The 17,137-nt window shown below is 40.2% G+C and overlaps 1 protein-coding gene across 6 annotated transcripts in view; it reads left to right on the top strand.

The window, feature by feature from the left end:
• COL26A1 (collagen type XXVI alpha 1 chain) overlaps positions 1 to 17,137 on the top strand; it is a 178,885-nt gene that overhangs the window by 76,565 nt on the left and 85,183 nt on the right. For 4 of the 6 annotated variants that reach the window (XM_053557789.1, XM_053557791.1, XM_053557793.1 and 1 more), the window contains exon 3: positions 7,344 to 7,447. In XM_053557789.1, coding sequence (XP_053413764.1) covers positions 7,344 to 7,447 — 104 coding nt within the window. The remainder of the gene's footprint in view (positions 1 to 7,343; positions 7,448 to 17,137) is intronic. The other 2 variants (XM_053557790.1, XM_053557794.1) reach the window with 1 other exon arrangement.

The raw sequence follows: 17,137 nt of genomic DNA on the forward strand, positions 1-17,137 counted from the left end.
AGGGCTCTCTTCCTGGCCTGTAGATGGTCATCTTCTTGCTGTGTTCTCACATGGCAGAGAAAGAGAGAGAGCATGAGTGAGCTCTGGTCTCTCTTCTCTTCTTGTAAGGACATTTATTCTATCAGGAGGTTCTACCCTCATGACCTTATCTAAATCTAATTCTATTTACCTTCCAAAGGCCCACCTTCGTTTACCATCACACTGGGGGTTAGGACTTCAGTGTATGGATTTTTGTGGAACACGTTCAGTCCATAACAGCATCAACTCATTTTTTATTCACTTATCATTTACATTTTATTCATTTTTGAGTAATTCAAAAGGTATAAAATTCAAATCCCCCCAAAAATATGAGTATGCAGTGAAAACTAAAGCCCCTTCCTCCCTGACCAATCAATAGTATCACTGTACCAGGTCCATGTGTTTTTCTTGTGAGATAAAAATTCCAATTAACTCCCTTATAACTATAGCTCATAAAAATTCAAAACAAAATATTAGAAAATAGAATCCATGGAGATATAAAAAGATAATACATCATGACACAGTGGGATTTCTCCCATGGATGCTAAGTTGGCTTAATGTTTGAAAGTCAGTTAATGAAACCTATAGCTAATAGTCAATTGAAATATTATATACTTTCTCCCTAAGTATGGGAATAAGAAAAGGATAAGTGTTATCACTATTTTTATTCAACATTTGGGAGTTGAATACACAATAACACAAAGAAGAGAAATAAAAGGCATGCAGATCAGAAACAAAGAGGTAGCACTCTTTTTGAGACAGAATCTCCCTTTACTGCCCTGGCTAGAGTGCAGTGGTGTCATCATAGCTCACAGTATCCTCAAACTCCTGTCCTCCTGCCTCGGCCTTCTGAGAAGCTGGAACTATAGGAATACATTCCCATACCCAGATAAATTTCCTATTTTTAGTAGAGACAAGGTTTTGCTTTTGCTTGCTTTTGCTCATGGTGGTCTTGAACTCCTGAGCTCAAGCAATCCTCCTGCCTTGGCCTCACAGAGTGCCAGGAATACGGGCGTGAGCCACCACACCCAGCCTAGAACTCTTTATTCACAGATGATGTTATTATATGAGTGGAAAATTCAAAGGAATTGACAAATGTATTACTAGAATTAATAAGTGAACTTAACAAGGTCACCTTATACAAGGTCAATATAAAAATATGTAACAATGTACTAGCAACAAACAAGTGGAAAATGAAGTGTGTGTTTCCCCAAATATTCATATATTGGAGCTCTAATCCAAGTGTGGCTATATCTGAAGATAGGGCCTCTAAGAAAGTAACTGTGGTTAAGTGAGGTGATAATGGTGAGATGCTGATCTGATAGGATAGGAATCCATACAAAAAAAGATACTAGCGACTTGCTTTCTCTCCTGTTTGTGCACATATTGAGGAAAGGTCATGTGAAGATATAGAAGGCAGCCATCACAAGCCAGGAAGAGAGCCCTCACTACAAATGGAATTGGGTGGAACCTTGACCTTGGACTTCCAGCCTCCAAAATTTTATTTATTTATTTGTTTATTTATTTATTTATTTATTATTGTTTTGGAGACAGAGTCTCACTTTGCCCTTGGTAGCGTGAGGTGGCATCTTAGCTCACAGCAACCTCAAACTCTTGGGCTCAAGCGATTCTCTTGCCTCAGCTTCCCGAGTAGCTGGGACCACAGGCACCCTCCACTGTGCCTGGCTATTTTTAGAGATGAGGTCTCGCTCTGGCTCAGGCTGGTCTCAGACCTATGAGCAAGGGCAATCCACCCACCTGGGTCTCCCAGAGTGCTAGGATTATAATTATTATTTTTTTTAGAAAAATAATCTTCCCTGCTCTGGGCGTGAGATGGCTCACATCTATAAAGCTAGTGTTCTGGAAGGCCGAGGCAGGAGGATCACTTGAGCTCAGGAGTTTGAGATAAGCCTGAGCAAGAGGGAGACCCCTATCTCTACTAGAAATAGAAAAAATTAGCTGAGCGTTACGTTGGAGCCAGCTGAATCTTCATGTTTGAGGAAGTGGTTAGTACTTACCAAACATAAGCCATTAAAGACTGCAAAAGATCCCAGAAAATGAATTTCCTAGTTCTTCCGTCACTCACATCCCCATCCCATCCCCTTCTCCCATCAAAAAATGGTAGATTCTGTCTTCCTGATTCAATGAGCAAGACATCCAGGTAAAGAGCTGGAGGTTGCTGTGGGTACTCATTTCAGTGCCCTCAAAAACTATATTTTAAAAGAATTTCATGGAAGGATGCGCCCTTTTTCCCTGGTAATCCAAATTATGTGAGTTTCCAAGCCTTTCTGTTATCTAGTCTATTTTTCTTCTCTTGAAATTTAAACTCTTGTTTCAGCTCTGAGGATAAAGAAGGGAAGGAGGCCAAAGGCTGGCTTTCCCAGTAGTGACTTAGAAAGCAATCAGCCGCTGAAGAACTCAGATCTGACTGAGGAAAAAAAGAGGGGAATCCTGCGCCCAGCAGGACCTTGGGGGGGGTGGTGTCCTAGCCTCCAAAATTGTGAGAAAATATCATGGCAGCCTGGAGATGACTAATACAAATACCTAGAAGCGAATTTAACAAAAGATGGATGTGCACATGAGAAAAATTAAAGAAGACCTAATAAATGAAAGTTATACTATGTTCATAGGAAGACTCAATATTATTAAGATGTCAGTTCTCTACAAATTGATCTGTATAGTCAATGTAATTTTTACCAAAACCCTTTAGACTTTTTTGCAGAAATTGGTAAGCCAAATATAAAATCTACAGGAATGCATATGACCTACAATAACCAAGACAATCTTAAAGAAAAAGAAAATTTGAAGACTTACATTACCAGATTTTAAGACTTACTGTAAAGCTACATTAATTCAATGTTATTTGGGGGCAGGGATAGATAGATCAATGGAACAGAATAGAGTCCAGAAATAAAAATGATCATTTGGTTTTCAGCAAGACAGTAAAACAATTCAATCAGGAAAAGGTCTTATCAATCAATGCTGCTGTAGCAACTATTAATAGATATCCAAATGGAAAATAACCTTGACTCCTCTCCCATAAATAATGAAAAATTGAGACAGAGTCTCACCGTGCTGCCCTCAGTAGAGTGCCATGGTGTTACAGCTCACAGCAACCTCAAACTCTTAGGCTTAAGCAATTCTCTTGCCTCAGCCTCTCAAGTAGCTGGGACTACAGGTGCCTGGTACAACGCCCAGCTATTTTTTGTTGCAGTTGTCATTGTTGTTTAGCTGGCCCAGGCTGTGTTGGAACCTGCCAGCCTTGGTGTATGTGGCTGGTGCCATAACTACTGTGCCATGGGCGCCAGGGCAAATAATGAAATTTTTTAAAATGATAAATTGTATTTCATCAAAATTAAAATCTGATCATTATAAATCACCTTTAAAAAATGAAAAGCAATCCATAGATTGGGAGAAAACATTTGCAATATGTATATCTTGCAAAGACCTAATTTATTATTCTTTTTATATATTCAGACATATATTCAAGCAATAAGAAAAAGATAGGAAGTCACAGAAATTAGTACAAGACAAACAAGAAAATGAGACAAATCCCAATTTAAAAGCAGATACAAGACTTGAACAGACACTTTACAAAAGAAAATATTCAAATGACTAATATGAAAAGAAATTCAACTTTATTTAGTCAACATGAATTGTGAATTAAAACTATAATGAAGGCTTGGCGCCTGTAGCTCAAGCGGCTAAAGTGCCAGCCACATATACCAGAGCTGGCGGGTTTGAACCCAGCCTGGGCCTGCCAAACAACAATGACAACTACAACCAAAAAATAGCCGGGCATTGTGGCGGGTGCCTGTAGTCCCAGCTACATGGGAGACTGAGGCAAGAGAATCTGTTATGCCCAGGATTTGGAGATTGCTGTAAGCTGTGATGCCACAGAACTCTACCCAGGGTGACAGCTTGAGGCTTTCTCTCAAAAACAAACAAACAAACAACAAAAAAACCCATAATGAAACCATAATGAAAGACTACTACATATACCCAAGAATGTCTAAAATAAAAATGACTGACAACATTAAATGTTGGCAAGGATGTGGAGCAACTGGAACTCATACACTGCTGCTAGGCTTATAAAGTGGTTCATCCAAACAGGTTTTGGAAACCTGTTTGTAATAGCTACTAAAATTAAACATGTATAACATGTATTTATTCTATGGCCCATCAGTTCTATGATTGCTACATATGCACCCTAGAAAAATGGAAATAGATATTCACAAAAAGACTTGTATGAGAATATTCATTGCATCTTTAGTCATCATAGGTCAAAACTGGAAACAACCAAATGTCCATCAACAGGAGAATGAGGAAATCATAGTGTATTTATATCATGGAATATTATTTAGCAATAAAAAGGAACAAAATACCACTACAGGTAACATTATGGATGAATTTCAGACATAATGGATGAGTGAAGGAAGGCAGATGCACAAAAGTACCTACAGTAAGTTTTCTTTTATATGACATTCTAGAACAGGAAAAACTAATGTATGGGCAGAGAAATCAGAATAATGGTTACCTCTAGGGGCTGGAAAATTGACTTAGAAGGGACACAAAAGGATTTTTGAGGTAATGGGAATGTTGTTGCGCACAGAGGTAAAAGTTCTTTGAACCAAACACCAAATTTCTCTTTTTTACTCCTATGAATTATATTTTAATAAGAAAGAAAAAATCCATTATAATGTGAGTACTTTCTCCTATGGCACTTACATGGTAGGTAGCCACATGCTCACATGTATGATTATGGGATTAGTGCTGGTTGCCCCACTAGCCATCAGCTCTGGCAGAGCAGAGTCCCTGGTTGCCTTGTTCATTCTGGTGTTTCCATTGAGCGTGTGAACAACCACTGGGCTCTGCATGAGATGATGTGGGAGCCTGCTGACTCTGGCAAGGGGTAGAGGTGCTTCACATGTGAGTCACACCCTTAAGGCTCTTAGGGGTTTTTTTTCAGGCAGAGCAGACTGTATGTGCAAAGGCACGGAGGCAGGGAGAGCCTCATGTGCTCAGGCAGCTTGTTGTGTTGTAGTGGTATGAGCTTTGGCTTGTCTTGATAGAAGGAAGTGAGGGTAGAAAGGTGTGAAAAGCCTTGTTTGCTGACCTAAAAAGTTTGGGCTTTAGTCTATGGGAGTCATGGAACATTTAGAGAGAGGGCAGTTACCAAACTGGATCTGTGTTTTAGAAAGTTTACCAATTGGAGCTTCATAGCAGGGGTTGGAGACAAGGAGGTGAGGCTCCCTCCAGTTCTTGCCCAGACTAGGAGGTGGTTCTCTGATGCCAAACCTGCCTTAGGCATTCTGGTGAGACCCAAGGGGTCTGTGGAGCTAGTGAAGCAGCGCCACCTATTGGTGTAACCTGCACCTGCACTTGGCTGGGCATCTATCTGGTTCCTTTGCAGCCTTCTGGTCCCAGGTAGCCCCTGGTAGCCCCAGGTAGCCCCTGCCCCTCAGAATGAGTGACCAAAAGCGGACCTTTCTGGGAGATGAACTCTGTGGTTCTGTGGCCCAGAACCAGATGTTGGGAGGAAAAATGTTCCCTCGTACTAAATGGACTCAATCTAGTATTATTGTGCTTTGGAACTAATTCTACCTAAGTAGAATTTGGATCCTAGGTCCTTCTTGCTGTGTGACCTTGAGAAAGTTACTTAACCTCTTTGTGCCTTAGTTTGCTCATCTGTAAATTAGGAATAATAATAATGGTATCATTTTAGGGTTGATCTGAGTCAACATATGTAAACCATTCACTAATTTCTGGCACAGGGTGAGGACGTGATTGAAGCTATTATTCTTATCTATTATTATCATCATTCTAGATGTGGATCAAAGTGAGAATGCCTAGTACATCTAGAGGGCTCAGGGGAAGAAGGGTAAGGGGCAGCATATGGCACAGGGGGCTGGAGGGGGCAGTGTCAGCTGGAGATGAGCCAGCATGTGTGGCTAAGCAGCTCATACTCTCTCCTGTTGACAGTGGGATGGCTGAAGGGTGTGAGCTGGGAGAAATGAGGTCAGGTCTGCATTTTGCAAATCTGGCATCGATGCATCCTTTTCTGCTCTCAGAGCCTTACGCCTGGCATCCTGGTCTCTGTGGTAATCACCGTGCAGAACAGGAAAGGGCTCAGCAAGGTCAGGGTACCTGCGTGAGTCTGTATAGTGAATTAGGGTAAAAGCCCAAAGACCAGGTTTGTGCCTCACATCCTGTGGCTCCATTTATCCTGCTGAAGTTATGGAAGGGACCCCAGGGAAGAACAACAAGCAACTTGGCCCTTCCCACTGCCCTGGGCCCTGGATGGATCGTCTAGTTTTTCTGTTCTCTCTTAGTCAAAAAAACAATCTCAATTTAAGAATTAATTTGACAACTGTCATTTTGGGTCTAAAGTAAAGCTTTTTCCCTCTCCCAGCTGGACCTGCTTCAGGCTGGGAGATCTGTGGCAACAAGGAGGAGGTGTGGGGGGGCCCTTCTCTCTCTCTCATCTTCCTTTCTCATTTAGGGGCCCTCTATGGTAGGAGGTGACTGAGGGGGAACAGAAACAGGAGAGTCTTGTTTGGCTGATGTTGCTGCTGAGAGGTCCCTGAGTGTCATTCATGTGAAGTGCTGGCTCCTTCATGGGGTGCATTCTGGAGTCTCTCAAGCATTGCACATGCTCAGCCTGAACATTCCCACCTTACAGGATCCCTCTGGCTGTTTGCTCCATGAGCATGCCCTCAGCCTCTGACTTCCTGGGGATCCTCCTTGGTGCTGGGTCAGCTTCATCCAGGTTCTCCTCTTGCAAGTCCAGCTTCTTTTAGGGCATGCTGGTGTTCCACCTCTGCCCAACATCAAATACACACTGTGCGGCTACTCTGCTGCTACTTGTCTTCTTCGAGCTAGAGTCAGGTTCCCACCACCTACCCCCACATTCCTGGGGTCTGTGTTGTATTCTCCCCAGGGTCTCTTGGGATAAAGGGGGAAGCATCTGAGTTCCTCCTCCAAGGTATTTGGGTGGGGTTAATGCATTCTTCCAAGAATCCCCACATGGGGTGTTGCAACTCCCACCCCAGTGGATTCTTCTCTTTCTCTCACAGGGTCCTGAGGGTAGAGATGGGCTGAGGCCAGCAGAATGGACTTAATGAGGGAGGCTTTTCCCCATGGCTCTGGCCCCTCCAACCTGTAAGGGGCTTTAGATTGCAGCTGATACAGAGGTGGGCAATGTGTTCCATTGCCCACAGTGTGGGCCGGCACACAGCCTGGACCATCTTTGCAGGAGTAGGATCTGGGGGCAAGGCTGGTAGGCAGGAGGAGCTCATGCCCCGCTGAAGCTGTCCTTGTGTTAGTTACAGGACTCTCATCAGACCCACCTACAGAGTGTCTTACCGCACGGTGACGGCGCTGGAGTGGAGGTGCTGCCCTGGCTTTACTGGGAGCAACTGTGATGAGGGTAAGTCTGCCAGGGTGCAGGGTACAGGGGGTCAGGGCTCTGGTCCAGCTGGCTGCTGCATTGCCAGGCATGTCTCCCTCCTCTCCCCTCCTCCGGTAAGCAGGTCTCCTTTCCTCTACACCTACTCATAGCCTGAATTTCTTTGCTTCCCATCCACCTCTGAACCAAATACTCTGGACTGGCTAAACTAGGGTGCACCTGCCTGCCTTGCCCAAGTCACCACCTGAGGTCTTTTCAGTGATCAGTACAACGAGTAATAAAGTGAAGTTAGGGAGGGCCCCTCTCTGGGCTTATCATCTAGACTTGTTTCCAGAAGCCTCTCTCAGCATTATCAAGTCTTCTAGGACCTTCTCTAGCTCCCAAAGGCCCTAAGCTCAGCTGGCTATTCCTCTAGGGGCCTGTAGGGTGACCGTCCCATTCTTTTAGAAGTATTTGAGACCAGCCCCTTATAGGGGCCCTTTCTCCTGTCCTGGAGTTTAAGAATATGTATTTTTCATTTCTCTTTATAGTTTTTTTGTTGAATAAATGAATACATGGAATGAAGTGTAAATCTCAAAATGTTTAAGTCATAATTTTTGGGCAGCTAGATAGTGAGCACTATTTACACATTTTACTTAACTCCTTGAATGAGGGAATCAGTAGAATAACTAAGCTGATTCAAAAGAGGATTGGAGGAATGGATACATGTGTATTTACACACACACACACACACACACAGAGGCAAGCATGTGTTTGTATTGGGGGTCCCCAGGATCATCCTAAGGTTTGATAACTTGCTAGAAGGACCCAGAGAATGGATTACAAACTATGACTGTCATGGTTGTGGTTTTTTTGGCAAAATGATCCAGATTGAAATCAGCCAAGGAAACAGACGTGTGGGCAGAGTCCAGGGAGGCTCCAGATTCCATTTGTCCCCTGACAGTGAAGTTGGGGGCAGTGTTACTTTCCTGACAGCAACACGTGACAGAACACACAGAGTGCTGCCAGCCAGGGAAGCTCACCCAAGTTAGAGTTTTGACTGGGGCTTAGTTGCACAGGCATGGTGGCAGCCTAGCCTGCATTGCTGACTTCAGTTCCTAGCCCTTCTGGAGGTTGAACTGGTACCATGTGGCCCAGGGACCCACCCATTAATTACATTGTTAGCGTGAACTGTCCCCTGTGGCCCAAAGCTCCCACCCTAAATCACAGTGTTTTATGGACTATGTGACATGGCCCAAGGCTCCAGGTAAACAAAGATGCTCTTATCAGGCAGGACATTCCAAGGGCTTAGAGATTCCTCCAATGAGCCGAATGCAAAGGCCTGACTTCTCTTTGGGTCAAGTTAATTATTTTTATATATATATCATTATATATATAATAAATGCATGTATATTATATAATTATTGAAATATATTATATGTAATTATTGAGATATATAATGTATAAAATATATAATCCATAATCTAATATATAATATATTCTTATCTAAAATCTGTATTATGTTATATATTTTTTATATTATATAGTCTATAATATGTTGTATATTTTCATAATATAATTGTTATACTGTAATATTGTATATAATCAATATTATATAAAGTTACTTGTATATTATGTTATACATTGTATTAAACAATGTGTTATATATTATATTTTATTATATATTTATTATTTAATATATGTTATATGTTATAATTTATATAACATATGTAAATTACTGTATGGTATTATACCTACATTATATAAATTACATATAATAGATCTATTGTATATAAATTATTACTTATATTCTATTTATATTATATGTAAATTAGATACAATTTGAGCATCCCCAAATCTGAAAATCCAAAATCCAAAGTGCTCCATTGGGTATGTCCTTTGAGTATCATGTCAGAGCCAAAAAGAATTTCAGGGGTGGTGCCTCTGGCTCAGTGGGTAGGGTGCCGGCCCCATATACCTAGGGTGGCAGGTTTGATCCCGGCCCTGGCCAAACTGCAACCAAAAAATAGCCAGGCGTTGTGGTGGGCACCTATAGTCCTAGCCACGTGGGAAGATGAGGCAAGAGAATTGCCTAAGCCGAGGAGTTGGAGGTTGCTGTGAGCTGTGATGCACGGCACTCTACCAAGGGTGATAAAGTGAGACTCTGTTTAAAAAAAACAAGCAAACAAACAAAAAAAAAAACAAAAAGAATTTCAGATTTTGGAGTATTTTGGACTTTGGGTTTTCAGGTTGGGATGTTCAACTAGTAATATAATTATGTATTATACATATAATATGTAATTTTTATATTTATATAAATACAAACCCAAAATAAGCTCACTAAGTTAGAGCCCATAGGACAATAAAAATAAAATATTGGGGTTGGGCAGCTCCTGTGGCTCAGTGGGTAGGATGCCGGCCCCATATACCAAGGGTGGTGGGTTCAAACCTGGCCCCGGCCAAACTGCAACAAAAAAAATAGCTGGGCGTTGTGGTGGGTGCCTGTAGTCCCAGCTTGGGAGGCTGAGGCAAGAGAATCGCCTAAACCCAGGAGTTGGAGGTTGCTGTGAGCTGTGTGACACCACGGCACTCTACCGAGGGCAATAAAGTGAGACTCTGTCTCTAAAAATACATATATATATATATTTGGGGTTGCCTTCTCTACTGAAGAGAAATTATTTGCTTCTTACCATTTTTGGAGGACCTGGGTTGTAATACTTAGTGACTGGTTTCTCAAAGGAAGTGATGTTCTTCCAGGCATCAAAGGCACTTGGGTGGGCTCATTAGGTAGAGGAAGGTTAGGCCCTTGCCCTTTGCCCTATTTGCAGGTTTGGGATAGATCTTCTTGCAGACTGAATGTGGAAAGCACAGCGGCTCATCGCGCAGGCTACAGGACTGTGGGAGAACTGTCCCTGCTATCTGGGAGGTCCTGACTGTTAGGGTAACAGGTGGTTCAAGCAGGGCTCTGGACTCAACTTTCCCAGCAGAGGAGGCAAGGGTGAAGAGGGATGATTTGAGCTGGTCAGATGCTTCCAAGGTGCCCACCTCAAGAAGAAATTTCTTGTCTGATAAACCACATCAGTATGGGTTAATGGTATATAGTCATGTGTTGCTCAGTGATGTATGTTCTGAGAAATGCATCATTGGTGATTTTATCCTTGTGGAAACATCAGAGTGCCCTTACACAAACCTAGATGGCATAGCTACTGCACACCCAGGCTGTCTGGTCTAGCCTGTTGTTCCCAGGCTACAAACCTGAACAGCATGTTAGTGTACTGAATCCTGGAGGCAACTGCAAGTATTTGTATATCTAAACATAAAAGAAATACAGTAAAAATACCGTATTATAATCTTATGGGACACCGTCATATATACAGTCTGTTGTTGACTTAAATGTCATTATGTGGTGTGTGACTGTACTCACCAGACACATCTGGGGTTCCTGGGCTAATTATGAAGAGCTGCTGGTACCTTCAAGATGGTTTCAGCTTCAGAGCCTCCGCCACCCCCTTACCCCTGGTAGAAGAACCTTCTGTGCCCCTGACCTTGCTTAGGATGCATGTCCACCTCGGGAAGAGGGATGAGGCTGGCCTATCAACAGACGTCAGGGTTAACTAGCCCTTCTCAGCAGTGAGCATGAGGGTCCTAGAAACCCCGGGATTGGGGGCTTGGCTGTTGAGGAATTCCTGGGAGTATGAGCCTGGGCTGAGTTTGGGACTGGCTCCTGAAAACCCTTGTAAAGATTTTACATTCCCAAATATAAACCAATAAAGACAGCAGGCTAAATCAAGGCCATGCCCATGACTTTAGGCACATTCCTAAGATGGTTGTGGTGGGTCCTGCACCATTAATTCCCATTTGCTTCTTCCTCCCACCCCTCTGGAAACACGGCAGGCCAATAAGGTGCTACTTAATGGGTTTTGACTTGGTTCAGATGAGATGAGATTCCCTCTCTGGATGCCCCAGGAGTGCATGTTTAAGGCTTGGGATTACTTTTCTTCATATATATGTCTATATACAGTTGATTCTAATTATTTGCAGGTTTTGTATTTGTGAATTCACTGATTCACTAAAATTGATATGTAACTCTCAAATCAATATTCACAGTGGTCATTCACAGTTGTGGACAAAGCAATGAAAACTTGAATCACCCAACTGAGGTTTTCCAGTTGAGGTCAAACTATGTGACACCCTGCCTCCTGATTTCTGCTCTCTAACTGCAAACAAGTGTCCTTTTCTTGGTCTGTTTAGTGTCACGTTTTTCACATTTTTGTGCTTTCTGTTGATGATTTCATAGTTTAAAATGTCCCCTGAGAGTAGTCATGGTCATGATGTGAAATATGTGTATTAGAAGCTTTGTTCAGGCATGAGTTAGAGTGCGGTTGGCCGTGAGTTCAATGTTAAAGCATCAACAATAGATATTTTTTTAAAGGTGCCTTTAAATAGAAACACTCATAAAACAAGATTATGTATTGATCGTTTGATGAAAATGTGATTAGAGGCTCACAGGCCCCTAACCAAGGAGTGATGGTTCAGTGTTCGCTAATGCAGTGGTGACTTTATGGCACATAACTACTGTGAATAAACAATCAACTGTATCTAGAAGTCTATATCTATAGACCTACGCATAATTTTTTCTTATTATTAATGTAAGTACACGTTCAGTGTAGAAAGAGTGGAAACACCCAGAATTACACCTCTCAAAGTAACCTGGAATCTCGCTTTGGTGAAAAGCCGCCAAAACTTTCTCTGGGCTTCCATGTCCAATGTACTGTGCTGTTTGCTCCTTTAAGTTACCATGAACATCTCTCCTTGTCAATAGCCTTCTAAATAACATCATTTTGAGTGGTTGTGGAATTTGAGCACACACACATACTTTTTTTTTTTTTTTGAGACAGAGTCTCATTATGTCACCCTCAGTAGAGTGCCATGGCGTGACAGCTCACAGCAACCTCAAACTCTTGGGCTTAAGCAATTCTCTTGCCTTAGCCTCCCAAGTAGCTGGGACCATCTATAACTCCCAGTTATTATTATTTTTTTTTGGTTGCCGATGTGATTGTTGCTTTAGCTGGCCAGGGCTGGTTTCGAACTCACCAGCCTTGGTGTATGTGGCTGGCACTGTAACCACAGTGCTACGGGCACCGAGTCCACACACACACTTCATTAACTAAACCTCTACCATGAGATATATAAGATGCTTCTAATTTTTCAATAACATTACTGTAAATACCTCATCTTTTGTATGTGGTTTATTAAGTGAAACATATGGCTTTGACATTCATTCATGTTTTACACATGTATCTGAAGTTTATTGGTTTGCATTACTGGGTATTATTCCATTGCAGGAATAACCATCATTTTGCTAGATCATGATGTATGCTTAACTTTATAAGAGCCAAATTGTTTTCTGAAGTGATTTTGCCATGTTCCAATTGCTCTATATCCTTGCCAGCTTCGGTGTTGTCAGTCTTTTAAATTTTATCCATTCTAGTGGGTGTGAGATGGTTTCTCATGGCTATTCTTCTCTCTTCTTTTGTGGAGTGTCTGTCAAGACTTTTGACCATTTTTAATTGGGTTGTTTAATTTTATAAGAAATAGCCAAGCAGTTCTCCAAAGAGGTGTTAACATATTTCATTCTCACAAGCAAAGTATGTTCTAATTGCTCTGCATCCTTGCCAACATTTGGTCATGTTAGCCTTTTTAATTTTAGCTGTTCTGTTAGGCATGGAGTGGCATATAATTATAATTTCTTCTTTGTTAAGACTGTTTTGAGCACTCTAGCTCCTTTGCATTTCTGTATAAATTTTACAATCAACTTGTCAGTGTCTATAAAAAGTGTTATGTTGGGATTGTGGTTCTAATAAATTGGCCAACCAACTTGAGGAGAATGGTTGCCTTAGTAATGTGTCTTCTATTCATGAACATAGTATAGCTCTCCATTTATTTAGGTCTTCTAATTTTTCTTAGCACGGCTTTGTAGTTTTCAGAGTAGAGGGCTTGCTTATCTTTTCTTAAATTTATTTCTAAGTATTTTATATTTTTGGTGCTTTTAAAAAAGTGATATTGCTTTTTCTTTTTTTTTTTTTTTTTTATTGTTGGGGATTCATTGAGGGTACAATAAGCCAGGTTACACTGGTTGCAATTGTTAGGTGAAGTCCCTCTTGCAATCATGTCTTGCCCCCAGAAAGTGTGGCACACACTTCAAATTTCATTTTCTATTTCTTTTTTGTCTGCTAGTATACAGAAATATATAAACTTTAAAATATTGATCTTGTATCCAAAGACTATTCTAAGTTCACTCATTACTGCTAGTAGCTTACTTATTGATTCCTTTGGATTTTCTACATAAACTATGAGGCTCTGTATAAATAAGGACATTTTTGCTTCTTCCTTTCCAATATTTGTTCGTTTCTTTTTCTTGCCTTATTGGATTGGCTAGAACTTTTCTTTTTTTTATTGTTGGGGATTCATTGAGGGTACAATAAGCCAGGTTACACTGATTGCAATTGTTAGGTAAAGTCCCTCTTGCAATCATGTCTTGAGGACTGGCTAGAACTTTTCATAAAATGTTTAATAGAAATGGTGAAAACAGACATGCTTGTCTATTTCTGCTTATAGGGAAGATGTCCTCAATAGTTCACTATTAACTACATTATTAGCAGCAGATTTTTCTTTCTTTTCTCTTTTTTTTATTGTTGGGGATCATTGAGGGTACAAACAACCAGGTAATACTGATTGCATTTGTTAGGTAAAATTCCTCTTATAATTGTGACCCATCTGCAAGAGGTGTGTCACACCCATGATCCCCCACGCCCCAGCAGTAGATTTTTCATAACTGTCATTTGTCAAAGGAGGATATTCTTTTCTAAGAATGTTGAGAATTTTTATAAGATTAGGAGCTCAGTCTTGTCAAATGCTATTTTCACATCTACACTGAGGTGATTATATGTTTTCTTAATCTTTTACTATGTTAATATGCCAAATTATATTGATTTTAGAATATTAAACTTTTTCATTCCTGAGAATAATTTTATTATTATCAGATAAACTTTATTTAGATATATTATCTTTTTTATATATTTCTGTATTTGATATGTATCTTAGTCTATTTGTGCTATTAAAACAAAATACCCGAGACTGGATAATTCATAAAGAACAGAAATTTATTTCTCACGGTTCCAGAGGCTGGTAAATCCAACATCAAGGTGGTGCTGGTGGATTCAGTGTTTGATGAGGGCTTAGTCTCTGCTTCTAAGATGGTGCCTTCAATGCTACATCCTCTGCAGTGGAGGAACACTGTGTCCTCATATGACAGAAGGGACAGAAGGGCAAAAAGGGGCAAACTTGCTCCATCAAGTCTCTCTATAGGGACACCTAATCTCATTCATAAGGATGGAACCCTCATGACTCAATCACCTTTTCTATAAGCCACATCTCCTAAATACTGCCACAGTGGGGATTAAGTTTCAACATGAATTTTGGAGGGGACATAAACATTTAAATCATCGCATGGCAGTGTTTATCTATAATTTTCTTTTCTTGCTATATTTTTGTCAGTTTTTGGTTATGAGATTTATGCTGGTCTTGTAAAAGGAAGTGGGAAATATTCACTCTATTTTCTGAAAGTACTTTTAAAAAATAAAGCTGTTATTACTTTTTCCTTAAATGTTTTATAGAATTCACAGTGAAACAATTTAGTCCCGTAGTTTTCTTCATGGGGAAGTTTTTGACAACAAATTATTATTTTTTCAATAGATAGAGGGCTATTCGTGTTTCTGTTTCTTATCTTAATAATTTATTATTTTAAATAGATTTTATTAAGGTATAATTTACACACATCTTAATATGTGCATATAATTTATATGCATATAATTTATCCCCATCTGTTCAATAGGTTTTGACTGCATGCATATTTCTGGAGCTTTTTTTCTACATAGTTTTCTTCTGTCTGTCCACCAAAAAATTTGCCTCAGCTGCCTTAACTTTAATTTCTTTTTCTTAGTCGCCCCTCCATGTGCTCCAGTACAGAAGCCTCCAGGAGTCCATGCCTCCAGGAATCACCTTGTTTGTTTTCCTTCTCTCAGGGATAGCTGTTCTGTATTGCCTTTTGTCCAATGTCTGTGAATATTTGTCTCATTAATTTTATCCAATTTTTTGGTTGTTTGTGGTGGAAGGGCAAGTTCAGTACGAGATTGCCTAGCATGACTAGAAGCAGAAATTGCATATTTTCCTTTATTGGATTTTTCATTATACTTCCTTGTGTTACTTCTTAGTGGTTATTCTAGGGATTATAATATGCACCCTTAATTTATCATAATGAACTTAGAATCAGTATGGGACTATTCCATGCAAAATGGAAGAAACTTTTAACAGTATAATTCTACCCATCCACCCCCACCATTCTTTCATGTTATTGTGGTCATATATTTTAAAGATAAATATGTTCTGAACTTCACAATTCAATATTATAACTTTGCATTAATAAGTTGCCTTTTAAAGAAGTAAAAGGAGTAAAAAAATAGTCTTCTAGTTATCCCATGGCCATCATTTCCATAATCTTTATTTCTTCCTGGGGCTTTGAACCTCCATCTTGTACCCTTTAACTCCAGATTCAAGAAGTTCTTTTAGCATTTTTTTTTTTTTTTTGTAGAGACAGAATCTCACTTTATGGCCCTCGGTAGAGTGCCGTGGCCTCACACAGCTCACAGCAACCTCCAACTCCTGGGCTTAAGCGATTCTCTTGCCTCAGCCTCCCGAGTAGCTGGGACTACAGGCGCCCGGCTATTTTTTTGTTGCAGTTTGGCCAGGGCCGGGTTTGAACCCGCCACCCTCGGTATATGGGGCCGGCGCCCTGCTCACTGAGTCACTGCCCCTTTTAGCATTTTTTTGTAGAGTAGGTCTGTTTGAGATATATTCTTGCAGCTTAAAAAAATTTTTTTTAGTATCTATTTTACCTTAATATTTATTTATTTATTCATCTGATTGTGATAAAATATACATAACATAAAATTTATCATATTAACCATCTTAAACTGTGTAATTCAGAGGTATTAAGTCCATTCACAGTGTTTTGCAACCGTCACCACTGTCTAGTTCAAGAACTTTTTCATCACCCCAAACAGATGTGCCCATTAGCAGTCAGTCACTTTCCCAAACCCTTTCCTCCACCTTCTGGCAACCACAAATCTGCTTTCTGTCTTTGTTGATTTGCCTGTTCTGGATATTTCATATGAATGGAATCATACAATATGTGGCCTTCTGTGTCTGGCTTCTTTTACTTAGCATAATGTTTTGAAGTTTCTTCCATGTCATAGCATATAGCTGAATTAATGAATAGTATTCCATCATGTGGACATATCACATTTTGTTTATCCGTTTGCCAGTTGATAGACATTTGGGTTATTTCCACCTTTTGGCTATTATGAATAGTGTTGCTGTGAACATTCGTGTACAAATTTTTGTTTGAACACCTGTTTTCAATTCTTTTGTGTATATGCCTAAGATTGGAATTGCTGGGTCATATGGTAATTCTATGTTTAACTTTTTGAGGAACTGTAAAAATGTTTTCATAGTGGCTGTACCATTTTATATTCCCACCAGCAATGTACAGGGTTTCAATTTATCCACATCCTCTCTAGTATTTTATTTTCCTTAATTTTTGAATAATATTTTTCTTGAGTTCATAATTCTGAATTGATAGTTTTTTTTTTTTTCTTTCAACATTTAAACAGA

Source organism: Nycticebus coucang, chromosome 12 (genome assembly GCF_027406575.1).
Source record: "Nycticebus coucang isolate mNycCou1 chromosome 12, mNycCou1.pri, whole genome shotgun sequence".
NCBI classification, from domain to species: Eukaryota; Metazoa; Chordata; class Mammalia; order Primates; family Lorisidae; genus Nycticebus; species Nycticebus coucang.